Below are 26,893 nucleotides of genomic sequence, written 5' to 3'. Positions count from 1 at the left end.
CAAAAAAAAAAAAAAAAAAAAAAAAAAAGCCTCATGCTAGGATCTTCCTATTCCTGATTTCATTTATTCCTCTCTTCAACCTTGAGAAGAGGCTATTATTTTCTCCACTTTACAAATGAGGAAATAGAATCTCAAACAGGTTAAGAAATTTTCTCATAGTGCCGCATACAGGAGATAGGATTCAAACTCAGTCTTTTTTTTTTTTTTTTTTTTTTTTTTCATGAGGCAGAGTAAAGTTATCCTCCTCTCTGGATATTCAGTAAGAGAAAAGGGTTATTTTACTCATTACTCACCTTCCAGCTTATTTTCACGGATTTTTATAAACATTTCTTTCACAAATTTAGGGGTAGCAATTTGCCTTACGCTTCCTATAGTGAGTTGTCAAATTTGAAAAGGAAAAATATAGAAAAAAAAATTAATGTCATTTGCATGCTTTTAATTGGTAAATAAGTAAAAATTAGGTGTGGATATTTGAGTATATAAAATGTTAACACTTATCTTAAAAATGCATTTTGGCCATGTGACCTTGTGATGTGAATATTATAACAATGTGCTGATATGGCTTTGGGGACTTTTATTATTTTTACTTTTACATATGGAAAACCTGAGTGCATCATTAGGACCTGGGCTTAGGTCCTGTAGTGGCCCTGGAAGAACCCGGGGCCTCCCTCCCGTTGGAAGCACTAAGCACTGTAGCAGTCACTAGAATAGCTTGGCTCGCAGTCAGCGTTCCATCAATACTTGTGAAATAGGATGCAATGTTTTCCTAATATATGGCCCTAATCTTCCTCTCCTTCTCCCTCCCCTTCTTCCCACAGGTCTTTTCTCTGGAGTCCTGGGAGGCAAGTTATGGGCAGCACTACCTCTGGCTGCACCATGAAGCCTGAGTCTGCTTGCGCTCTGCCCTGGGCCCTGCTCTGTCTGAGCATTGGGCTTCTAGCTGCCCCCCGCCTCACAGCCAGCCACTGCTAGGAGGTAGAACTTTGGGACTGGTACTTGGCCTGTTTCTACTTGTCATCTGGCTCACCTCACCACTCACTCCACCCTCCATCACAGCGCCCCAGCCCGGTCCCTGGCTTCCCTGGCTGGGGCATTTGGGGGTCTGCTGGGAGGAGTGCATCGCTGAAGGTGTCTTCCCACTCTCCTGCACCTTCTCCTCCTTGAATCAAGGCCTCCGGATCCACATGGATAGCTGAGATCTTTTCTTGGAGAAAGACGCTTTCCTCTTCACTCCAGCCCCTCACTTCCCCACCTGATTTTCCTCCTCTTCTGCTGGTCCTGTCTTTTTCCACTGCCTCTTTGTTCAATTTCTTGCTTGTGTGCCCCCCTGGGACTCTCTTGTGCATTTTCCTCCCTCTTCACCATCTCAGGATCTGTGTGTGCTGCCTTCCTCCTGTGTGCTTTCTGTCCCCGCATCTCTGCCTTGTCTCCCTCTCCCACTTCCATTACCAAAGGGAGAGAGCCTCTCTGGGCTGTTCCCTGGCCTGTCTGCTCCTCCGGGCTCTGTCCCAGCAGCGACAATGAGCTTCACACTCCACTCAGTTTTCTTCACCCTGAAGGTCAGCATCCTGCTGGGGTCCCTGTTGGGGCTCTGCCTGGGCCTCGAGTTCATGGGCCTCCCCAACCAGTGGGCCCGCTATCTCCGCTGGGATGCCAGCACGCGTGGCGACCTGAGTTTCCAGCTCAAGACCAATGTCTCCACGGGGCTGCTCCTCTACCTGGATGATGGCGGCGTCTGCGACTTCCTATGCCTCTCCCTGGTGGATGGCCGCATTCAGCTCCGCTTCAGCATGGACTGTGCCGAGACGGCTGTGCTGTCCAACAAGCAGGTGAATGACAGCAGCTGGCATTTCCTCATGGTGAGCCGCGACCGCTTGCGCACGGCGCTGATGCTTGATGGAGAGGGCCAGGCTGGGGAGCTGCAGCCCCAGCGGCCCTACATGGATGTGGTCAGTGACTTGTTCCTCGGTGGAGTCCCTGCTGACATACGACCTTCTGCCCTGACCCTGGATGGAGTACAGGCTATGCCCGGCTTCAAGGGATTAATTCTGGATCTCAAGTATGGAAACTCAGAGCCTCGGCTTCTGGGGAGCCAGGGTGTCCAGTTGGATGCTGAGGGATCCTGTGGTGAGCGTCCCTGTGAAAATGGTGGGATCTGCTTTCTCCTGGACGGCCACCCCACCTGTGACTGTTCTACCACTGGCTATGGTGGCAAGCTCTGCTCAGAAGGTAAGACCTTCTCCTTGTGTTGCTAGAGACCCATCCATGGGATGGCTGAGGCTGGGGCTCCTGATAGAAACCAGCTCTATATGGGTGCACATCTTAGCTGCGTGTTAGATCACTGGGCCCCTTGCCCTGAGGAGGCAGTAGAAATCCTTTGCCTGCTCTCAGTGGCGAATCTGTCAGATCTCAGCAGGTGGAGAATCCCGGCTCCTGAACCCTGGGCTCTGTACTCTAGTAAGAGGATTAGATGAAGTAGTCTGCAGGGTCTGCCCCAGCTTGGCCCCTCCCACTGCAGCACCGTTTATTGTGGTCAACCCAGGGCATGAAAACAGATAGAAATTAGCAAATTTCAGCTGGTATGGTGGCTCATGCCTGTAAGCCTAGCATTTTGGGAGACCGAGGCGGGTGGATCACTTGAGGTCAGGAGTTGGAGACCAGCCTGGCCAACCTGGTGAAACTCTGTCTCTAGTAAAAATACAAAAATTAGCCAGGTGTGGTGGTGCATGGTCCCAGCTACTTGGAGGTTGAGTCAGGAGAATCACTTTAACCTGGGAGGTACAGGTTGCAGTGAGCTGAGTGCATCACTGCACTCCAGCCTGGGTGACAGAGTGAGGCTCCGTCTCAAAAAAGAAAAAAATTGGCAAATTTCTACCTGTGTCCCTCTGACCCCTTGAGGCTTGGACCCTAAAGGATAGTTGGGAAACTCCCCATCGCTTCCTCTCTCATCCCTAGCATAAAGAAAAGAAAAATGAACTCGGCTCTTCTTTTTGGCCCACTGTACCTCCCAACCCTCTGGGGGGCATCTAGAAGGTGGATGAGGCACCTCGGCCAGGCCCTTCTTGCCTCTTTGTTTTGGTAATGAGGATTTCTCACATGAGGTACCTCTTTAGAGGTGGTTCCCTTTCCCATCCTCTCCATGTACTGAGAACATCACAAAGAGGCACAGAGATTGACTGTAACCTTGCTCAGCCAACCCTCCCAGGGAGCTGAGAGTATATAGCATAGCCTGGAGAACCTCCCAGGTTCAACTGTGACTTCCCAGGGAGAAGCAGGGAGGCCCAAGGGCTTAGGCTGCCCTTCATTGTTCACCAAATCCTGACTGTTTGGGATTAGATTTAAGAGAAGTGGCTCAGACTTTAATTTGACAAATACTTAAAATCCAAATTCCTGGACGTACTCACGGCTTAGATGTGGGTAGAAGGAACTGCTGAAGAGAGAAACTGAGAATGGCCATGCAGGTATGTATGTTGAGAGATGAGGATGACAGGAGGCGAGGAAGCCACATTTCCTCCTACCATTGGGGTTAAGCCCTGGATTCTCCTACATGGGTTTTATGTTGCCATCCCCTGCTGGTCTCTTCGTGGAAGTGGTGCAAGGTATAGGGTAGAACAGTGCTTTTCAACTTAGCTGCACGTTAGGATCATCTTGAGGGAATTTAAACTCCAGACCACATCCCAGGCTAATTAAATCAGAATCTCTTGGCATGGGATCCAAGCATCTGTACATTTTTAAAGCTCTCCACATAATTCCAATGTGCAATCAAGGTTAGGAACCAACTAGTACAAGATCAAGCGAGGCCAGGTGGCTGATGCCAGGTGGGTGGTGCAGGTGGGTGTGGCCAGGTGACTGCCTTGCTACTGACTCCCGAGATTTCTTCATTCAGGTAAGGCCCCCGCTACCTTGGGATTTGTAATTAAAAACTGCAGGTGTTCCTTAAGTGTTTCCAGAACATCCCAACCCCTAAAGCAGGTTGTCCTTGATGTGAACTTTAGCTACCAGTGGCTATTTAAGAATATTTAAAAAATTAAAATTTATTCCCCAGGTGGTACCTGCTGGAGACCAGAACACATTGGAGGTCTTGTCATGCAGGGGCTATTGCAGGAGCTGCCTGAGTCTCCACTTCTTTCTTCTAATAAGTTGGGCATCACATCTATCTCCCTTCCTGCGGGTGGGCTGTCAGAGACGGAGATGTCAGGCATATGTATTGTCCTTATATGGCTTCTGTTTTTCCTCCACCGAACCCACTGGGAGAAGGGGTGGGGAGGAGGCAACCCCAGTCTACGAACCATTTTGGGAATGTGGTTATTGAAGTGCTTCTCACAAGCAGGTGCCTTCTGGAGCTGACTGCTGTTCCAGAGCTTCTTGGCTTTGGAGAAAGTTCTGCCTCAAGACGCTGACATGATCACTTGTTTTCTCTTTCGCCCAAAGGATCTGTTCTGTTCTCAAAACTTGCATTGAAAGCTGGCATTCTTCCCTTCTAGGGACCAGGGTGTTTGCAAGTGTGTTGTTAACTTGCTGATTATCCCTGATTGCATTTTTGTTTAAAAAGAACTCATTTCCTTGGGGCAGGTTTGGATCAGCACTTTTCTGCAGGAAAAAAAAAAAAAATCCCTATACTGTATATGTATACAATTTGCTTTTCTCTTCTTTTTCTTTTTATATTTTGTATGTGTTCCAGTTCCCAGTGGAATTTCTTCAGAGCAGATTGCGTGCCGTTGGTTTTTAATAGCTAAATGCAATATGTATATTTTAATAATTGGTTTTTTTTCCCCTACAAGGTTCAGATCATCTGCTGGCTATGGATTGATGCCTCTATCTGTAGAAGGTGAACATGCAGCCTGACTCATTTATTCTCCTGATACATAAATAGAGTAAACACACTGTCGTAACAGTAACACTTGGCTGGCTTGGAACAGAGTCGTGCAAAGGTTGAGGTGAGAGAGGATATTGAGGGAGGTGACAGAATCTACTGTTGATTACTTGGAGCCTGTCGATCCTGGTAATTGTCATCAGGTCTAATCAATCACAAAAATGCATCACAGACTATTAGAAAATCACTGTTGCCTCCATACCTAGTTAATTTTTAGAAAGTAAGCAGGAAAAACTTACCTGTAGAATGTAACGGTAAAGGAAACCACAGCAGCTGCTAAGTATCTGCACAAAACAGGATAATGTCTGCCCTTGTTTCCAAAGATAATGTGGTGAAGCAGGTAGAGAGAATGCACCCATTCTTCCCACCCCACCCCTGCCAAATTGTCCGTGTCACAGAACTGAAACCAGGGGCTTATTCCCAGCAGGCAGAATGTGCACGAAGCACCTGCTTGTCACCATTTGCTGGATAGGCCCTGCTATTTGGTTGTGTGAGGCCTTGCAACAGGCGTGGAAGGTCCATTTTGTACTTTATGCTTTGGCAGTTCAAAGAGCAGGGAGAGCTGCAAGGGCCTCTGCAGCTTCAGGTGGATGTGGTCGGGCCATTGGAGGCGCTCCCTGTGGTCCATTAGCTCCTAGCCCACCTGCGGTGTTGCTGTTTGCTTGGCCTATCTGGGTCTCCATGCCCTGATGGCTCCAAAATGTCATCATGCTGCGCTCCAGGAAGAATGTGCAGATAGGCCACCTCTTTTATGTGCTTTGGGCTATTTTGATTCTCCGTTGGGTATATTCCCTAGGTAAGACCCAGAAGACACAGGAGGTAGTTGCTTTGGGAGAGTTTGGACTTGGGAGCATGAGGTAATAGACACAGTATCTTCTCTTTCATTTGGTGAAAGGCTATTAGCTCTCACTGCAGACTGAATTCCAAACAGCTTACTTGGGAGAACCTTATTCCAAGGCTCCCAAGTTAAATAATAGTCACATTGAACATTGTAGTGCGTGATGGACAGAGAAGCGGTCCCAGATTTTTACATCAGGGTGTTATGTCTGTATATAAAATGCTTTGGTGGTCAACCAGACTTTGTTCATGTTGACATTGAGTCTTGCCTTTTCGGCAGTGATTTTAAAATTATGTGTATCTGCTTTGGAACATAGTGGAGCTGTGGCATGCATTTTCACACGGCTTTTTGTTTAGCTCAGCCTGTCCCGTTATGGGCAGCCTTGAAACTCAGTGGCTAATGAAGAGGTATCCTCAGCTCCCTCTAGAGAGCCGTTCCCTCACGGGTCATTGAGAGTTTGTCAGTACCTTGAAATGAGTTTAAACTTGTTTATTTTTAAAACATTCTTGGTTATGAATGTGCATGTATTGAATTACTCAAACAACCTTATGGTTGTGAAGAATTGATTCGCTGCCAAGGTATATAAATTTCAGTCCTAGTGTCTCTGAAGAGTTCATTTAGCATGAAGTCAGCCTGTGGCAGGTTGGGTGGAGCAAGGGAACAATGTAGAAGCTTTCATAGGTGGATCGCTACTCCCAAATCGACCTATGTCACAGATCACTCGCGCCATCACATTTTACATTGATTCAGTTGAGAGGCATAAGGTTCTAGTCTACTGGCAAAGATTAAGTTGATTCCTTGTTTTCTGTCTTCTCTTATGGACTTGGGTGGGTGCCCAGACCAGAAGCAGTTTGTCTTGAGTCTTAGCTGTTATGTTTTTGGAGGTTGGGCTCCTCTAGTGAAGTGTTGTGGTGGGTGTTGGTAATAGAGACCACAGCCTTGTTATAAGCATCCAGTTGTGTGGTCCCCAGCTCAGCTTCAGGACCATGTTCGGTAGTGATTGTCCCCCTCCCTCCCACCGTCTGAAGCTCAGATCCTACTCAGGTCAGTGTGATTGATGGCTCAACACCACTGTGTGGCCTTCGCATGCCTTCCTGAAAGTGAATTTCAATTACTTTTTTTGTTTTTTTTTTGAGAATTGTATGACTCTTGCCCCATCTCTCAAAGCCAGGACTAGGATGGAATGGCATATGCCAAGAAGAGGCTGCTTATCCCAGGCACTGAGATCCAGAGATATCAGATACTGCAGTGAAGGGACCAGTGGTTACCTCGGTTGGATCCTCCTGTTTCGGGCACTTGTGTAACAACCCGGTCATTTCCCCTCCCTCACCACAGTGCACATGCTGCTCGAATGATAACATGGCATTGTTCCTAATCTGTGTCAACTCTGAATGGTCTTGGGAAGGGGCGGTGAACTGCAGGAGAGTGGCGCGTAACCGGAGAGTAAAGAACTACTCCTTTCCACGTCTTCCCTATTTTGGAGAGGAGAGAACAGAAGCAAGGCCTTAAAATGTACACAAAGGGGGACTGCTGCTTCTGAGACTTGATTCCCCACCCAGCATTCAGACCAGCCTGACTCTCCACCAGCCCAGCCAGCAGGGGCTGTCACTAAATGGAGCCTGAATAGGGGTCTGATTGCTCCTTTTTCCTCCTTCCCTCCTGATTACCAAGTGAGATTTCCTGGGTATACTGTATGCTAAATGGTGGAGCAGCCGCCTGCCACTTGCTTCAATTATCCCTCTTTTAACTGCTGAGGGAAAAGCAATTTTTAAAAATCTCCCCCCTCCCCTAACATCTCTGCCTCCTTTAAAGAAATAAGACCCTTCTTCCATGTTGCCGCTTCAATGAGGTGAAAGCAGCCTTCTCCTTTTGCAGAAACTGCACGCCAGCTGCAGGCTGCAAAGAGGGTGGGCATTGGATAATGCTTTGGTCCAAATTCAGCAAGGCTGAGGGTCAGGCAGGCGTTTTGCCAGGAGCCTCAGAGTAGCACATGAACTTGCATTTGCATTTGGTAATGAGATACCACAGGCCCAATGCTGGGGGCTAATTATTTTCAAGACCCCATCTCCCTTTGCAGGCTGCTCCAGAAAGATGGTTTCCAGTTTCTGGGGCAGCTGTCCTTCAGCTGGGTCCTCTCCTTCACAGGGCAGATGAGGTGGGGTGGGGGTTGCAGGCTGTACGTGGGGGATGGGACTAACGTCGCCCCCTTTACTTGTAGTCACTGGCTCCACAGTGTAGGTCCATCACAGTGAGGCCTCAGAGGTGGAGCTGGAGTAAAGAAGCCTTTAGGGCAGGGCTCTGAAGGTCAAGTGCCCTTCCTTACACAAAATAATCATGATGTGATTGCCATTGCTCTTACTAAATATCACCACACGCCTGGCATTCTAGGTGCTTTTTATATTCATCGGTTCATCTAATCCTCACCAGACTCCTATGAAGTTAATATCATTAGCTCCATTTTACAGATGAGGAAACTGAGGAACCGAGAACGTTGGAGCTTAAACCACGTTTAGCATAGTGCTTAAGAGTACGGCTGCTGGAGGGAAAATAATTTGGACTTAAGTTTGGGCTTGCCTACTTACATGTCGTATGGCTCTGGAGAAGGTTTAGGAAGCTTCAGTATCTTCTTTAGTAATAATAATAGCGAATAACCAGAGGGCACCGGCTGCAGGCCCACACTGTCTGAGGTGCTCTGCACGCACTAGCTCTTGCAACCACTCCTGACATGCTATTATTATCCTCATTTCTTTTGGATAAGGAAACTGGGGGGCAAGAGGTTAAATAACTTGGCCAAGATCGTGCAGGTATTAAGAGACAGAGCTGTGGTTTGTGTCTAGGCAGTCTGGCGTCAGAGCCTACACTGTCAACCACCATGTTATCTTGACTCTCAGTGAAGTAGGAATCTTAAGAAATCATACATCATGGAGTTGTTGAGAGCATTAAATGAGATAAAACAGGAAGTTATCTGCCTAGACTCCAGGAAAGAGCAAGTTCTGACGCTGGGCTGTTGGTCTCCTGGCCTGTGTGAGCACAAACTGCACATCGATTTGGTTTCACAGGAGATTTGATGCTTCCTTTTGAGCGACCCCTACCTCCACCAGCTTCCTTTATCCCAGTCTGAAAGTGGTAGAGAGAAAAGGAGGGGAATTTCAGAAGTGTACAGAATCCAATTTCATTGCCATTTGCTCCTGCCCAAGAGCATGGGGCTGCTGACGATGCTCGTGACTGCGGGATGGGATTCAGGGCTCTGCCTGCACAGGCGTGGTGTTCTGGCCTCAGCAGCCACCCAGTGAGGCAGGTAGGGCAGGCCTTGGCATCCCACTGAAGAGAAGAGGAGACCCAGACCTTGAACTTGTTGTGGGTACAAGGGTTTGAGGGCAGGCTTGGGCGCTGCCTCTTTGGCAGCCATCTCTGGGACCTGAGAGCCCAGGCCCCCAACGTGGCATTTTACCTCTGCTCGTGGGCCCCCTTCATGAACACAAATGGCCTGTGTCTCTGTCTTGAAATGGAGGATTGCCTCCCTGGATGCAGATGATAAGCAAAATGTCAAGCTCCTGGTGCCGGAGGCTATCAGCTTGGCCTGTCCCAGGGGTCTTGTTCCTCCTAGCCAGAGAGAGAGAGAATAGGAAGGAAAAGGAAAATGAATGAATATGAGTACAGTATTCAATTCCCAGCCTCTAGATCCTGGTTTTAGTGCAGTGATTGGGATGGGACCCAAGGGTCCCAAGGCAGTTGGAGCACAGGTACAGCACACTGGAGCTTCGCTGGACAGGATGGCCTCTTCAGACCTACCTTTGGTTTCCCAGGTACCAAGCACTGCCCATTACCCCTCTCAGGGCTGGTGGTGAGGGTTGGAGCTCCTGGATTCCTCTGTCAGACTTTTCCTGGCTTTCCTGCCTTCTGCTTCTCTCCACACCTAATAAAACCAAACTTTCTCTGCGTTTCTTCTTGTCTTTTCCTTTGTATGTGTGAGACGGGAAGATGATGACAGAGGCGGATTTACCATGAAACTAAGCCTTTCATACCTTCTCAGTTGCACGGGTTCCTCCTAAGGCCCCACACCGAATTTCCTATTTGCAGTTTCTTAAGGACTCCCAGATATCATCAGCTCCAGGCCCCACCTCTGTGGATCCTCTTCTGTTAACATGACTTGTTGCTGTCCGGTGACAGCAATGCTGCTCTGGGTGTATGTGTGATTTTCATTTTTTCTTCTGACCAGTGACCGTTCATCACAGACACATTTTCCACTTCATAACCATCGTAGGTGAACGAATCAGAGCCAGGGAGTAGAGGAGGGTGGAGGGAATATAGGAATGTCATTTGGGAAGGTGTGGTGGGAAGAGGAGACGTCTAGGCTATCCAATGGGTAACGGGAGGAAATGTTTGGAAATATTTGCTGTGGATTTAGAGGAACAAGGTGGTATTTAGACAGAGGGATCACTCTAGTTATCCTCCTGAGGTTTTTTCCCCGCTGAAGTTGGGAGGTTTAGTTTGCTGTGGCTCACAAGGTAAGGAGGAGTGGGGGATGCACTGGGAACAGTGTTGCAGGTGTCAGGCTGTGGCTGGCAGAGGAGAACGGCAAAGTGTGTCTCTGCAGGCCTGTCTCCCTAGTCAGTTTGGGAACTGACATTGCCAGTGGGTTGTCATTATTGCTGTTGTTCTCCAGAAATTGATGTCTTTGGGGGACCAATTTAAAAATAATACGGGCCCCCCCTTTAAATGTGTCATTGTCTGTATTTGCTCTCAAACCTTGATGGTGGCCACAGTGTTCCTAAATAATGTATTTTCCAAAGATTTTTTTCTTTCTTTTAAATCCTGGAACTGGTACCAGTAGCTTTTAAAAGTAAACTGACCTCATAGTCATCCAGAGAAACTACCCAGTTGCACTGTATGACAAAACTTACTTGGCATCTAGTCCTAGAAATTGTGAACACTTTGGCTCTTTGGGAGAAAAACAGTGCACCATGCAAAGGTATGCAAGGGCATAAAGAAGGTAAAGATGAAAGAGAGGGAGAGACAAGAACTGTAGGCATTGTAAAGCTCCTGGCTCGAGTTTTCTAGCTGTGAAATGCACGTAGATCTTTTTGGTTTTACTGAGAGTCTTATTTAAGTACTGTGTCTTTGTAGCTAAGAAAATGACTCTGGGGAGTTTTCCTTTAAGTTTCTTGATGAGACGCTATTCATCCGATCCTCTCCTGACACTTTTGCCTCTGATCCGCCAGTTTGGTTCTCCTGAAGTTGTTCTGTTTGCCCATGTGAATTTCTTAGAAGACACAGTTCCAACAGTCCTGTGGGTCGTTGTTGGCAATATAGGACTGGTGTCTCCACTCTAGCAAGCAGTCCATCGCAGGCAATTCTGCAATCTCGCCTCCAGGAATGATTGGAAATGTGTTGCCTGCAGCTCCTGGAGAATAGAAAAAGTGCAGTGAGAGTGTGTACAGCTTATTTACTTAATAAGTTGCTTTCAGATGAAAAGGAATACCCCACTTGTGAGGAGGAATATGCTGGAAAGCAAAGCCGAGTTCACTTCTTTGTGATCCACATCCTGGGGAAAGAGCTGGACGGGCTGGGAGGTTAACAGACACTCGGTTTCTTCTTTCCTCCTCATTGTCTCAGGCTTCCTTTCTTTCCAGACGGGGCCCTGTATCTTGCATGGTTAGCCTTGAGGGTTAAGGGAATGGAGAAGAGTGGGCTTCAAGGGCGTTGAGCCTCTGATCCGTGGAATCCTTGAAAGACAAATCCTCCCACAGTGTATTTGCTCTTTCTGGGTCAGAAAAGACAAGGCTAGAGTTTAGGCAGAGGTGGTGTACAATCATGTGATGTGTTTTGAGCCCCTGCTTAGTTTTAAGGAAACACACTAAAACTTGGGGGGATTCTGGTATTGCAGGAGTCTGTGAGGGATGAAGTGTGGATCATGTGACCGTCTTAGAGGATGCTAACACATTTATTATAATATATTGCTGTCTAGCTATGACTTTGCCCTAGGTAATGCATTGGAAACTAAGGTACATTATAAAGCATCATGGGAGTCCGGGAGCTGTGGCTCATGCCTGCAATTTCAATACTTTAGGTGGTGGATGCTGGAGAATTGCTTGAGCCTAGGAGTTTGAGGCCTGTCTGGGCACCATAGCGAGACATCACCTGTACAGATAATTAAAAATTAACTGGGAAGGTGGCACATGCCTGTGGTGCCAGCACTTGGGAAGCTGAGGTGGGAGGATTGCTTGAACTCAGGAGGTTGAGGCTGTAGTGAGCAAAGATCACGCCATTGTACTCCAGCCTGGGCAACAGAGTGAGACCCATCTCAAAAACAAAACAAAAAAAATCATGGGATAATAAGTTTAAAGGGGACTTCAAAAGTCATTGGGTCTGACTGTTCATTTCTCATCCTCCTCTGCACTATATAAAATGAGCCTACCCATGCCCCCCCAAAAAACACCTAGCCAACTGCAATAATGTGAGCTTGATATTTTGTAAGGCAGCCTAATATATCTCCGATCAATGCTGATAATCAGGGAGCTCTTTCTTATATCAGCCCCAGCCACTTTCTCATTGGTCCTCATTCTATTTAAAGTAATCTGACCTTTGCAATGGGCCAATCGGGTGAAGAAGATGGGTGCGTTGATCCTAACAGTTCCGAATGATGCTTTGTGGGAATTAACCCTTGTGCCAAGGTAAAATTCATAAGGGATTCTCTGATATGGTGGTAGCAGTGCACATACCACTGAGTTATTTAGAATTAGCTGCTTGTGATTAATCTTAAACAGTGTGGGAGGGCTTGATGTGGGAAGAGATTTGATGTAAGCAGGTGACTCAGACTCCAGTCATTTTGCCTCTGGGGAGCTTGCACTGTGAAAGATTCGTGGTTAGCCCAATGTCTGTTTCTTTTGTCGGTGCCTCATTTTATTCCCCTGTGATGTACCATCTTCTCCCATACCCAACTAGGTTTTTAAGCATCTCTGAATTTCCAAGGAGCTTCCTGGAAATCCTGAATTTCTCTGCAATAAGATGGGGGCTGGGCATGGTGGCTCACACCTGTAATCCTAGCACTTTGGGAGGCCGAGGTGGGTGAATCACGAGGTTAGGAGTTCGAGACCATCCTGGCTAACATGGTGAAACCTTGTCTCTGTTGAAAATGTAAAAATTAGCTGGGCATGGTGGCGTGCGCCTGTAATCCCAGCTACTTGGGAGGCTAAAGTAGGAGAATCGCTTGAACCTGGAAGGCAGAGATTGCAGTAAGCTAAGATTGAGCCACTGCACTCCAGTCTGGTGACAGAGTTAGATTCTGTCACACACACACACACACACACACACACACACACACACACACACACAGAGAAAGAGAGAGAGAGAGAGATGAGAAATTATGGAATAGATGAAAAGGGGATTGGATTAGTCTTGCCTAACAAGCCTATCCTGATTGCCAGGGTCAGACATCAACAAAAATGAAGATTTTGCTAAAAAGCCTAGCAGTATTTTTTTTCTTCTTTTTATATAAGGACATGACAGGAAGCAGAATTGAGTAGCCGCTCCTGGAGACAGGCCTTGGAAGCATATGCCCTATCCAAAAATGCTTTTTACTCTGCCAGGTTGCTCTGGGTATCTCGTGTTTTTGGCACTGTTGGGCCGAAGTCTCCCAGGGAAAGGGCTTAGGCAGGGCTGGAAGATCTTGCTCTCACATTGGCATAGACTGGAAACCTGCCAAGAAAAAATTCTCTTCTGCACCCTAAAGGGGATGAGGCTAGTCTTGGCCGTCAGCCATCTCCCCATTGACAGTCATTTTCCTGACACAGCAGCAAAACAAAACAAAAAAAGGAACTTGTCTCATAATTTTGTGGTTTAAAATAGTTTACTTTTAAGAGCAAAGCTCACAGACATCATTTGGAGTCCAAGCACTGGAATGTAATGAGAGTCACCAACTTGTCTGTGGTCTTACTGTGCAGCCAGGCTTCGGACCACATGCATGGGCTGGGAAGTGGGCGCGACCACCTCATACCATTATGTGGTCATTGCCACATGGGCAGAGGATGATTAGGTTTTAGTTGCTGTGGAAACTTTGCTATTTGTTCATCCTGATGTTGAGTTTTCAGCCTGTGTTAACGCAGATTGGGGCTATTTTTTCCTCCTGTAGAATATATAACCAGTGGCTACATTTTAATGCATCTCTTGGCTCCTTTTGGCTTTTCTATCCTTAATGCAAGTTGCGATTGCTCAGTTGGGTTTCCTGATTCCTGTGGCAGGAATATGTTAGGAGGTATTCTCTTTGGGAACTGTAAGGTGTGAAACCAAGGGTGGGGAACTCTGTTTTCCTTAGTTAATGCACATACAGGCTTGTGTGCTAAATGTCATGTCTGTGAAAAAAGCAGGTGCTCAATAAATGTTTGTCACATTAATCACATTGTGTATATGTACATGTTCTGTTTGTGTACATATGTGTCTGTGTTCATATATGTGTGGGCATATATGTGTGCTTGATGAATGCAAGTTCACAGGAATATAAGCTCAAGAATGTCTGTTGAATAAATTAATCAATGAAGTCAGGTCCAATTGGACCACACTGGCCACTTCCTTTTAATGGGAAAAGCATCAGGTTTATTGTGGGACAGGTTTTGTTGAATCTGCGTCAAGCACATACACATTCCACTTGGTTTGATCTAGTTGAGGATGAACTAGAAAGAATTTTTTCTTGGTTTGTTTACAAGCCAATGATTTCCTGTAACAATTATAGGCTGTAGCCAGCCTGGGACTGTGTCAGTGCAGTGGAATGGCTGTTTGAGGCAGGCACGTTGTTGTCACTGGAGATGGAGAGGCCCCACTCACTCATGTGGATTCCCTGGAGAAGATGGAGCTCACTAGAGACAGGATAATTATCCTCAGATTTTGGAAGTGCTACCATGCAAAGGAGGATGATGATACCCAGGCGGGAAACTTGAAGGAATCTGAGCCACAGAGAATTCTCTGATGGTTAGAGGTGCTGGACCACAGAATGCACAGCTTTGGCAAGCTCTGTTCCCAAAAGGAGTACAGCAGTACAGCAGGTGCTTTCATGAAGCCGTCACGAGTGTGTGCCAGCATGTGCATGCCTTCAGTCCAAGGACCCTGTGGTTCTGGGGGTCTCGGTAGCCAGGCCCACCCTCACATTTTATTATGCATCCCCTTTTATGGGGGGAAGAAGATTATTCTCTAGATCTGTGGTCTCCAAATGGGACACAGGCAAGATCATTCTTTGAAAATACAGGACCTGACTTCATTGATTAATTTGGTCAACAGATGATATTGAACTCATATTCTTAGGAACTTTCATCCATCCAACGCACAAAAATTAACAATGCGTTGGCAATGTATATGCAAGTTTTTTATAAGTAAATAGGCATCTGTTGTGAGAATGTAATAAATTTTTCTTTCTCATGGGGAATTTGTTCAGAGAGGGTGGGAGGCCACTGATCAACACTCACATCTCCCTTTATCTCTCTTTAATTGGTTTTAGTTACTTCTGACTGCCTGTAGCAGTCCCTTTCCCCCAGGGCTTGCAGCTTTCAGGAGCAGGTGATACCTGAGGCATTCTTGCTGCCGGTGGTATGTGCGTTGGGCTCCTTGCCTCTGCCTTCAGCTCTGCCTGTGGTGGTCTTGATTGACCTGCCAGGTGGCTCCGAGGATTCCATGGGGAGATACTCCAGTCACAGTTCCTTTGTCAGAGGCCTCACTGTGTTCAGGATTATTAATGCTATTATTTTTGGTGTAAAAACTATGGAATGAACATTTGCTGGGGCAGTTTTGTTTTGTGTAAGAGGGCAAAGTGTCTGGACTATCTCCAAGCTTTTGCAGAGGAAACTTTGATGTATAATCATCTGCTTGTCGGAATAGGCCCTCTCTTTTTTGGAATAAGTTTATTCATCTGACATGCACTGTGTGGATGTCTGTAATCTACCAGTGTGATCCCTGCCCTTAAGGGGCTTATGGTCTAGTTGGGAAGCTTGTCAGGCAAAGAAGTATAGCACACATCAGAGTTGTTGTAATAGCATAAAATGTTTGTAAAAGGGATTGTGTTATCCTACTTGGGTGTGGGTGCGTGCACGTGCACTCGGAATGAGCGTTAGGGATTGGAGGCAACTTTGTAGAGCAAATTCTTGGGCAGGATGTAGAATATTTAATTGGATGACTGTGGGGGAAGGATATTCAGGGCAGCTCTATGAGAGAGCAGCATGCTGTTTCCAGTTGTTTGCGGTAGTTAATATGGCTGGACCAAAGAATTGAGGCCAGTGAGAGAGTGATGAAGAGTTAGGCAGGGAAGGTCTTAACAGCTTTGTAGGAATTTTGGACATTATTTTTTCTACAACTGGGAACCGTTGGAAGATTTTCAGTTGAATCGTGACAGAGTCAGATTTGAATTTTAGAAAGATGACTCTAGGGCCAGTTTGTACAATGGACTGATGACAGGAATGCTTGAGCAGAGAAGGTATACAGAAGCTATTGTGTGGTTTCGGCGATGGGGAGGTCTGTGTTAAGGGGTGGGTAGTGATGGAAGAAGGCTGATTGCAGAGATACCAAGGAGAGGAACTTAGTAATGGACAGGCATTGATATTAGTTTTGGAATCAGATTGCCTGTCACATACTAACCTGTGTGAACTTGGGCAAATAATGTCACTCCTCTGTATTTCCTTTTTGCCATCTGTGAAATGGGGATGATAACAGCGTGTACCATTTAGAACCGGTTAATGTGGCTGGACCAAAGAACTGAGGCCAATGAGAGAGTAATGAGAGGAAGAGTTAGGTAGGGAAGGTCTTAACTGCTGTGTAGGAATTTTACTATGTGCTTGGCACACAGCAAACCCTTAGTGAATATTAGCCATTATTGTGGTTGAAAAGACAAAGAACTTTAATGATATGCCCTTCTGGTTGTAGGAATGTAGGACAGGAAAGCCATTGTGAGGAGCAGGTTTGGGGTGAAGAAGAGAGAGGAGTAAAAGTAGATTTTGATTTGGCCATATCCTGCCTTCCCTTAAGACCCTGTAGGACTCTTGTGGGGAAATGTACAGGGGCAGGCGGGGGCAATGGTTGGCACTGGCTGGGGGAGGATGAGGGCTGCCAGAAGTGTCAGGGTGTTTATTGTTGTGGGTGGGAAAGGCTTGGATGTGGATGAGGCTGCCCAGGGAAGAAATGTGGTTTAGAGGAAAAGGAGCCTAAATGCAGAAACTTTAGGAACTGTAATATTTAGGATTGTGGGGGAAAGGAATCCATAAGATAGACTACAGCAGATGCCCAGACATGTAGAAGGAAACTAGAAGGGAAAGAAAGTTCTTCAAAATTCTCCACTGGTGAATAAATGAAAAAAATATACCTTCTTAACCTGGTTGAAGTTGGGGCCTGCATTTGAAAACAATAAAATGACAAAGAATCACATCCTTTATTTCAAAAAACTGTTTACGTTGGTTTTTCTTCTACCTTCTGTGTAATGTGATCTGTCCATTTAAGAACATTCCTACAAATGGAAACTTATGTCTCATATGTAGGTGGTGATGAACCTGAGGGTTTTGGATGTTTTTGTGCATGACGGAGTTTCTGGCTCTTAGAACATCAGGATCCCATAAGAAGCAAGAACTGAAAGATATGAATACAGAGAAGTGAAGTGGCTTGCCCAGGTTCAGCAAATTGGAATTCTGTTTTGAATCTTGTACTTTTTTGAGACCATGTGAGTTAAACATATTAAACATGAAGTGCTTTGGCTAAGTTTCTCCTGGGGTCTGGCATAGAACTCTTGGGGGTGCCAGTGCTAAAGCTCAGCTCAAAGCCACACAGCTCTAGGGATTGAGGGAAGAGATTCCCCTGCCTTTGGTCTCTGTGGGCTAAGAGAGCAAGATGCCCCACACAAGAGATGCTGGAAGCCCTGGCTCAGCTAGCAATATAAGTAGTGGTAATTAATTCACTTGTGATTTCTTTATCTCTGCCCAGGGGTGGGATGCTTGAAAAGACAGAAAAATAATTTAAGGAAATTGAGGCTCAGCTCTTGTTGTCTGCTTGCTGCCCTTCCTTCTGCCTTCAACTCTCTAGGGCTGGGGGTGGGGGCTGTGTATGTGCTCTGAATGCTTGCTGTACATCAGTTTTCCAGGAATTTCAGGACACAGGAATTATCACCCAGCTGTGTTGTGTGTTGCTGTTCAGCAATCTGAAGTTGCTTATCTAGCGTAAGTCAGAATGGGTAGCCTAGGGAGGAGGGGGAGAGCCTTCATTTTTCTAAGCAGAAGAAATTGAGGTGTTAGGGGCCCAGCTGGTATTCGATGGGAACCAAGAAATGGAACCTACATGGACATGCATGCTTTACACAAATTCTCTTGCTGAAACTTGGGGATGTTATCAGGAAGGTACCTCTTTCTATCTCATCCAACAACAATGCACACTATTTCAGCTTCACTCTGTGTTGGGAGAAGCACTGGGGGTAAGAGTGGTGAGCAAGACAGGCACATCCTGCAGCTTAATTCGCCAAGCAATTATAGAGTGGTGTGTGCTTTAAAGGAGACATATGCCCAACAGTGGTCTCTATGGGTTTATTGGCCCCTCTTCACATATGGCAGAGAAAACACCCTGTGAAGTTCAGGAGTGTGACTGAGATTCTCCAAGGAGTCACGCACAGGAGGTCCAGGGCTTTTTCTGGGCTCACTGTTCTTGGACTGGCTCTCCTAGCCTGGGTCTGTTGACTGAGGATCACAAATGAAGCCAGTAGACTTGGGACTTAGACTTCTAAGTTTAATGTGCAGCTCTAATCATGCTCCTAAGTAGGCCTTGATGATGCATTTTAATTTTGTGCAAGTTGATATGGTTTGGCACTGTGTCCCCACCCAAATATCATCTTGTAGCTCCCATAATTCCCACATGTTGTGGGAGGGACCCAGTGGTAGATAACTGAATCATGGGGGCAGGTCTTTCCTGTGCTATTCTCATGATAGTGAATAAGTCTCACAAGATCTGATGGTTTTAAAAGTGGGAGTTTCCCTGCACGTGCTCTCTTCTCTTGTTTGCTGCCATGTGAAATGTGCCTTTCACCTTCCACCATGATTGTGAGGCCTCTCCAGCCACGTGGAACTATAAGTCCAATAAACCTCTTTCTTTTGTAAATTTCCCAGTCTCAGGTATGTCTTTATCAACAGCATAAGAACTGACTAATATGCATGTCTTAGGATTTATCACCTCCTTATTTTGACTGGGTAAATTTAATAATAATGACAGTTACCTAATTTGCATGAAGCATTTACCATGTGCTGGGGACTGGCCTATGTATGTTCATATGTGACTTATTTTCATTTTCCCAATTGCTCCTACCAGGGAGGGAGGTGGCGGTTTTCCTGATTTTATAGATGAGGAAACCGTAGTTGAAGACAGAAAGCAGTCTGTCTATGTAAAGAGTCCAGGCAGTGGATGTGGAGTTTGAACTCTTCACTCTTCTCTCTCTGCCACCCCCCTGTTCAATCTGGCATTGAATGGGGGCTCCTGTGGCTCTCAGTGACCCAATCCTGTCTTCAGCTGGCCCAGCTGAAGTGTCTCTAGCATGCAAAGATACTGCCAGTATTCACTGACCTGTCTTTTGACCTTCTCCCTCTCCTGCACATAACTGATTTTGCTCTGCTCTGATCCTGATTCAGACACATGTTCTCCAAAGAAAAACATACAAGCTGCCCTGGACCACTTTTTATTCTAGTATCTTGTTCCATCTCATTGGCCATCATTGAGATGGATCTAGAGCTATGACTGGTCTGGAATCCCATATTCTCTCCATCTTTTAAAACCTATGACCTCCAGGTAATTTTTGCTACTATTTTTGTTAGTCTGTTGCCCACCACTATCCAAAAGGCTTTTTTTCAAGCTTTATTGAAAATCTTTTACTTGTATTAAATTGTAAAGTGAGTATTATTTCAATTAAGTTGTAAAGTGAATATCATTTCAATTTATATATTCCCCCAACTCATGCATTATATTACTTTACCCCTTCTCTCTCTTAAGCATCACAATCCAACCTCCCTTTATGAAACTGACTCAGGGAGTCAAGGTGACTTACAATGGGTCACTCAGGTAGCAAGTGGCTGGGGATTGGGACTAGAGCCCAAATATCCTAACTCCCAGTCTAGCACTCATTCCCCTATATCACTCTGAAAAATGATTTGTGGCTAAGGAGAATTGACTCTAAAGAACATCAGTTTCCAAGCACAATTGGGGGTCATCAAAACAGTTATGGTGCTTCTCTGTAATGAGCTTACAAATGAGTGGCATTTTAAATGGAAAACATAAACCAATAAGTGCGTAATTACTTGTGATGAGTGCTGTAGATGGAAAGAACAGGGTATGGGGAAATCTAATGAAAACCAGGGTAGTCAGGGAGGTCTTTCTGAGAAGGTGACATCCAAAGATGAGAAAGAACAGGGAGAAAGCCAGGGAGCGGGGCCGTATGTGTTCATTGTCATTTGCTTGGCTGAAGAACAAGATTGGCTAGCTTAATGTCCTTGGCTAGAACTGTGTCTTTCACTTTTACGTATTTGCTTGGAGTATGGTTGATGGGTAGTGATGGATGGTTGGATAGAGGGATGGGTGGAGGACTGTCTAGGGGTGGGGAAAGAGAGAAGCCATCAGTGTGATAGGCTGGGGGCAGCTGATCTTGCCTGGTAAATGGACACACACATGGGACTCTCCTTCCAGAATATAGAACCTTGGAGGTGAAGATTTGGTGGTAGAATGTCTATGTAAAGAAAGCTCTCTTGTGGAGAAGGGTAAAAATGAAGGGCTGCTGGAACAAGAAAGCCATAGTGTCATTTGCCACCAGCCTTGAGAAACTTGTTGCTTAAATAGCTGCACCATTATGTGGCACCATAGATGAGCCTGAAAATTCCCAAATAGCTGCCCCTTCTTCTTAATGCTCAAGGTCTCAGTCCTGCCTGCCTAGGTCCTCCCACCTGCCACAGTGTGTTTTTCTGGGTACATGAAGAGAAGTGGGATGTTGCCTTGATAGATCTATGCTCTTCAGCTGTTGTTGCCAGGGACATTTATATTCCAGAACATTTAAAGGGTTCTCCACTTAGAGGAGCAGTGGAAAATCTGAGGCTGGGGAATCAGCCTGATTCTTGATGGGCCATTCTTCCTTGGTTTTAGGCTAACAGCTGTTGACCACTTACTATGTTTCAGGCACTGTGACTTTCAGTCTCCTCATCCTTTTATTCCCATTTTATGGATGAGGAGACCGAAACACAGAGACTTCCCAATCTACCCTCCACCCAGTAATACAAAGATACACAAGGAGCTAGAGTGAAGCTTTTCCATCCTCCATGAAAATAATAAAAATAAACAATGTAGTAAAGTTTTTTTGTGAAGTCACTTTTTTTTTTTTTTTTAAATCTTGGATATGCCCCTTTATTTTTGGGGCATGAAAGGACCTTTTCTTTTTAAGAAAATATGATAATATAAAGTGTCATTTTTTAGTTTTTGTTCTTAGCCAATGTTAGCTTCCAGAATTGCTTTATGTTGCTTTAAATATATTAGAGCGAAATAAACTCTATTAATCTGAGAATGACTGTTGCAGATGTTAACTTAATTTCCTTTAGGAGTAAATTGTTTGTATGATTTTATTCACTTTTTATTCTGATCTTTCATCAGAAAAAATTGCAAATAAACAGTAGCTCTGAGATCATATAATTTATTTTTATAAAGCATTTATCAATATATTTTGATTGTACAGTTTGACCCTGAGACCCTTTACCTCTATGTTGGCATAATCAGAATTAGACAAAGACTGCAGCATTTTTATCAAGGGGGTATTTTTCAGAAACAAATGGTGCAGGGGTCATATGATTCCTCAATTCATTTTTTTTTTCAGCACAGTTAAACCATTCCTTATTTTTCCAATTCAGTTTTATCTTACTGAATTATTTTTAACAAGATCAATTCTGCTACATGTGTATTCTATAATGAAGATTTGATTCATCAATCAGTTATTTTTCATGTGCCTACCAAATTTTACCCACACAGCTTCTACTATTGTGAATGTTCTTTTGTGACCATTATTTCTACCCCATCCAATTTTCTCACATCAGATTTGCAGGTCTAAATTTTGTCAAGAATGTTTGATTCTTCCTTGAATTTTTTAGTCAATAACAAATTTCACCATGTGCATTTTTTAGCTGCTGTCAGTTCTATTTTGCGTGTCTGTGTGTGTGTAGTTTTTTTCCTGACGGGTCTAATTGTTTTCTGCGTCAGGTTTTGCAGTTTGAAAAACCAAATCTTTTTCCTAAAACTTAAGTCAGTCCCTTTCCTAATGGTTTCTCAGTTTTGCAGTTTGAAAAACCAAATCTTTTTCCTAAAACTGAAGTCAGTCCCTTTCCTAATGGTTTACCCCAGAAGTCAGAATGTCAGGGTCAAAGTAGCCTGTGTTGTTTATAGAGACCAGCCACCCAGAAGGATTAAGAAACTTACCCGAGGTCATACATGAAGTGGGCAGCAGATATATCTGTTGGGTCACTTTAGAATATTCAGCCCATCTTGTCCAGTGAGGGGCAGAGTAAGGATGTAAAACTGGGATGAGCTTGATCCTGTGCCTTCCTCCTTCTAACTTCTACTTCCCAACCCCTCTGCTGAGCTAACAGAATTTCCACTGACCCAGCCTCCCCAAGAAATGGCAGCTGGGGCCACAGTTCCAAGCCTCTTGACTTCTTCCTGCTTCCTAGCTAGGTCCGCCTTAAGCTGTGTGTGCACTGGGGTGGCATGATTTACAAATAAGCAGGACCAAAAAGGAAAAAATCCTCTCTTGTGGAAAATTAGGTCAGTGGCAGAGTTGGGGAGGGGAGGAATCCAGGCCCGGCTCTTCCATCGTTCGGTTCGTTCCCCTTTCCTGAAGCCAGCAGGGCAGAAGCCGATGACGCTGTTGGGAGCAGACATCTGGGTTTGAGGGGATAGGGGGCAGTGCCTGTGCACATGTTCTTGTGTGGATATGTGCAAACATGAAAGTGGTCTGTTTTGCAGCCACTCGGGACTCCCCACTCTCTGAATGTATTTGTCTGGATTACGCTAAGGGGGATATTAGTGTTGTCTAATAATGGCCTTAGATTTATCAGGGGATTTGTTTGATTAATTCCACAGTAAAGTACAGCAGATAGATTAGAGCTCAGCCAGTATAGTGGGTCTCTACCACCCTCTTTGCCATTTCTAATTCCTATTGTGGGGGCTCCCCTCTCTTGTCTTTTTTGTCCTGATGGTTGAAGGCTCTAGTGTTTAAGACCCCACTGTGTGATAGTTAAAACCATTTCCCACTGCTAAAATGCACAAGTGAGTGTCTGGGCTTATAGATAGTTCTCCGAGTTCACACTTGCTTCTTTACAAAAGCTGCAGAGATTTGGCTACTTGCTTTTCTTTCTCAGTTGCCACTGCTATACTCTCTTTTTTAATACTCAAAATATTTTATTACATTTACAAAAACAAGATTTTGATGATAGGTTGGTCCTGAGTCTTGTCTTTATTGGGAAGTTGTGGGTCAGGAGCAGGAGTAGAGAATCCTGTAAGTTTGCTTTACAATTGTTTTTCCAGGTGCACCTGTTTAAGGGTGTGTAGAGGAGAATGAACTAGGGGAGGCAGAAATAGGTTAGACTTAATAGATTTTGGTCAAGTTTTCCAAAACCAGTGGTAGCAGGTGGCATTGTGGGGCCTGCTAGAGTTGTGGAGAGGGAAGAGGACATTGATGAGGTGATGAGGCAGAAGGTATATTAAGAGTTAGCAATAAAACAGATTTGTATATTTTTATATATAAAATTTGGCATTTTGTATTTTTAAAGCATTTTTATATATATTATTTCATTTGAGTATCAACCCCCTAAAATATATTCTTCTATTTCATATAGAAGAAAATACTGGCACAAAGAGTTCAAGTCATTCAATGAACTAGTGGCTTTTAGAATTGAGACCACCTCTAAATCCAGTGCTTGCTCCACCAATGCTGGGTTCTTCTCCCAGACCCCCAGTCCAGGGTACTGGTACCCCAGCAGAGGCACAGTGGGAAAAGGAATGACCTGGGCTGCAGGTGACCTGAATTCTAGGCTCAGCTCTGACGTTGTCCAGCTGAGTAGACATGTTAGTTCCTCTCTCTCGGGTCTGTGTTTCCTCTTCTGTGCCTAAAAATGTCCTGGACAACTCTGCAACACCCATCACAATTACAATTCATTAATTGCTTGTCTGATTATTTGTGACCCAGCTTCCAGGCTAGACTCTAAGCTCTGAGAGTGCAAGACCTGTGTCTGTCTTGTTCATCTGCCATCACTCCAGTGCCTAGCACCATCCCTGGGACATAGATAATGTGCAATGAATATATGTCAGTGAAATGAACCTGTACAATGAAAGGAATGGACCTTACTTGACATCCTAAGACTCTTTCACTTCGCAAATTCTCTGCTTTTTCTCCATTATCTCTGAAACAATCTCAAAAAACACCCCCCGTTTTTGTTTTTTACTGTTTTTAAACTGTCTTTGGAGTACAACAGAAGTTATGAGATAAAAATAGTGATTAATAATAATTCTAATTATAACTCACAAAGCATATTATTAATATGTGAAATTGAAGTTCTTTTTAGGGACTCTCTCTCCTGTTAATCTCTGTGGTTCCAGGAAGCAGAATGTCTTCTTGTCTGGGTTTCTGAGCTCCCTCTGGAAGAGCCTGCAGTGTCTTGTTGAGCCCTCAGAATGGGACTGATACTCATTTCTAGGCCATATGCATGGGCCTCAGACTCAAAAAAGATTCTTTTACATCCAGAGCCTTAAGAAATTAACCTTGCTCAGTTTTTTTAATGGGGGATGTAGAGGGGTGCAAGGGAAAGCAGAAAAGCTGCCAAGGGGCCTAGAAGTAAGAAAGTCTTCTAGTAGGGCTACTTGCTCTCTTCTGGGGTTCCCCAGGTCACTAGAAACTCATTCCGTCAGGGCAAGGACCCATTGGGAAGCATTCAGTTGAATGCTGTCTTGAGCCACTATGTGACCCCTTCCTTCTTAAGTTCATTGTAAACAGTGCTAATCAACTGTAAACTTCTTTTTATCCTAGGCCCATGGGTAGCTTCAGAGTCTTTCTTAACACAGTATTCTAGGATGTCAACAGTCAAACAATGGGGAACTAATGTGTGCTGAGCATAGTGTCAGGCAGGTCATTAGGATTTTATATACCATTGCCTCTTTTGATAAGCTTAACGACTCTGGAATTGATATAATGATTCCCAATTTACAGATGAAGTTTAGGGGACTTATCCAAGGTCACATAATGAATAGCAATATTGGCATTTGAGCTCAAAACTTTCTGTATACCTCTCAAGAGAGCCCAGCCCTCCGAGGTGTCCATCTGACCATCGGCCCGTTATGGTAAAATGTATTTACAAAAGATTCCTCAGCTAGGTGCAGTGGCTCACATCGGTAATGCCAGCACTTTGGGAAGCTGAGGTGGGAAGATTGCTTGAGGCCGGGAATTTAAGAACAGCCTAGGCAACAGAGTGAGACTCCTGTCTGTACCAAAAGATAAAAAAAAGTTAGCCTGGCCTGGTGGCATATGCCTGTAGTCCCAGCTACTGAGGATCACTTGATCATGCAGCTGGGAGGATCACTTGATCATGCAGCTGTACTCTAGCTTTGGTGACTGCAAGACACTGTCTCTTAAAAAATAAAAGATTTCTCTCCACTCAGTTGTTGCTGTCCATCCTGCGAGGGCCACCTTAAGGTTTCTCCAGTCAAAGACTTTGAATCATTATCAATCAACTCTCAATCCCCTATTAGTGCTAAGCATGATAATAGAAGACCATGTAAGGCCACCCTATCACATTTACATCATCTTTGATTCATGAGATTGGTGATTAACTGCATGCAGAGCCATCTTTTTGAGTCTCCAGTGCCTAAGTCAGTGTCCGGCATGTAGCACCTTGTCAATAAATGTTAGCTGTTTTGAATAGAACCAGACACAAAGGCTCATGATGAGAACAAAAAAAAGGGTGAGGATAAAGACTTACGGTAAATTGTAAACCTTCCCAGCTTTTCTAAGAATCCCAAAGCCAGACTTTCTCAAACTGTGTTCTCTGAGACATTACTAGATGTTTAATGAGGGGTCGAGGGGGAATTTCCAGTGATCTAAAATTACATACCCCTTATGGACTATATCTTCTCTTGGATGCCACAATAGTATAGGTGAAGTTTTCTGAAGTCTTGGGATATTAACAACAGCAGCAACTTGGTGTTTTCTAAATTAATTGGACCACAGATTCTTTTTTTTTTTTTTTTTTTTTTTTTTTCCCGAAGAACACCTGTTCATATCTTGCTGGATGTTGTATGTTTATGGAATTTGTTTTTGGATATGCTGCCCCAGCTTGTAATCCGTTCTCTGAAATGTGGCTCCTGAGGTCCCATGCAGCAGCAGACGTTGTGCATACAACAATGCACATTGTGCTCTAAAATACTTTATGACCGTCCGTTCGTTCCATACTTTCCATTGGTCTCAGAAGCACACGCTAATTTCCTGAAATTTGTCCTCATGTCCCAAAGGATGATAGATTTGGGTAGTTAGACCCATAAGGGAAGAAATATTTGTGGATGGAAGTATGGTAATGTGGGAAGGAAAAGGAGTTTGCAGTCAGAGAAATCAGGGTTCAAATCCTGGCCATCATTTATGAGATGAGTGAACTTGGGGATATTAACTTCCCTGAGCCTTAGTTTCCTCGTCTGCTAAGTGGGCTAATAACATTATCTACATCAGTAGGATTGAAGGAGGTTATTTACATACACTGCAGTTGCAGGGGCTTGGTATACAGGAAGCACTCAGCAAATGACGGGGATTATAATACATAATAATCCCTGCCTGCTCTCTTCTGGGTCATGTTTTTCAGATTTCTTTTATAATGTTACTGTGAATAGGCACCCCACTTAAACCTTTTTGACACTAAGATCTAGCATATCGGCTAATAAGGAATTGTCCCTTGGTTAGTATTTCTGGAGTGAATAAATGAATGATATAGCACTCTGTTGTTTGCAAAGCACTTACATGTTTATGGCCTCATTCAAACCTCACAGCAACCTGGTCATATAATTAGTGTCACTTTTTCCACTAGTTGGGGATATGGAAAATGAGGCTCAGAGAGGCCCAGCTGGCAGAAGTTACACAGCTAGTAGGAAGCTGGAAAGTCAGGCCTCAAAGT

The 26,893-nt window shown here is 44.8% G+C and overlaps 1 protein-coding gene across 38 annotated transcripts in view; it reads left to right on the top strand.

The window, feature by feature from the left end:
- The window catches only part of NRXN3 (neurexin 3), a 1,699,208-nt gene that overhangs the window by 70,108 nt on the left and 1,602,207 nt on the right, over positions 1–26,893 (top strand). For all 38 annotated transcript variants that reach the window (XM_032287218.1, XM_032287216.1, XM_032287189.1 and 35 more), the window contains one exon: positions 819–2,229. In XM_032287218.1, the coding sequence (XP_032143109.1) occupies positions 1,521–2,229 (709 nt within the window). In that variant the 5' untranslated portion in view covers positions 819–1,520. The remainder of the gene's footprint in view (positions 1–818; positions 2,230–26,893) is intronic.

The sequence above is a fragment of the Sapajus apella genome, unplaced genomic scaffold (assembly GCF_009761245.1).
Source record: "Sapajus apella isolate SASKATOON/1434 unplaced genomic scaffold, GSC_monkey_1.0 scaffold20, whole genome shotgun sequence".
Lineage (NCBI taxonomy): Eukaryota > Metazoa > Chordata > Mammalia > Primates > Cebidae > Sapajus > Sapajus apella.
This window is presented reverse-complemented; position numbering and strand designations above follow the sequence as displayed.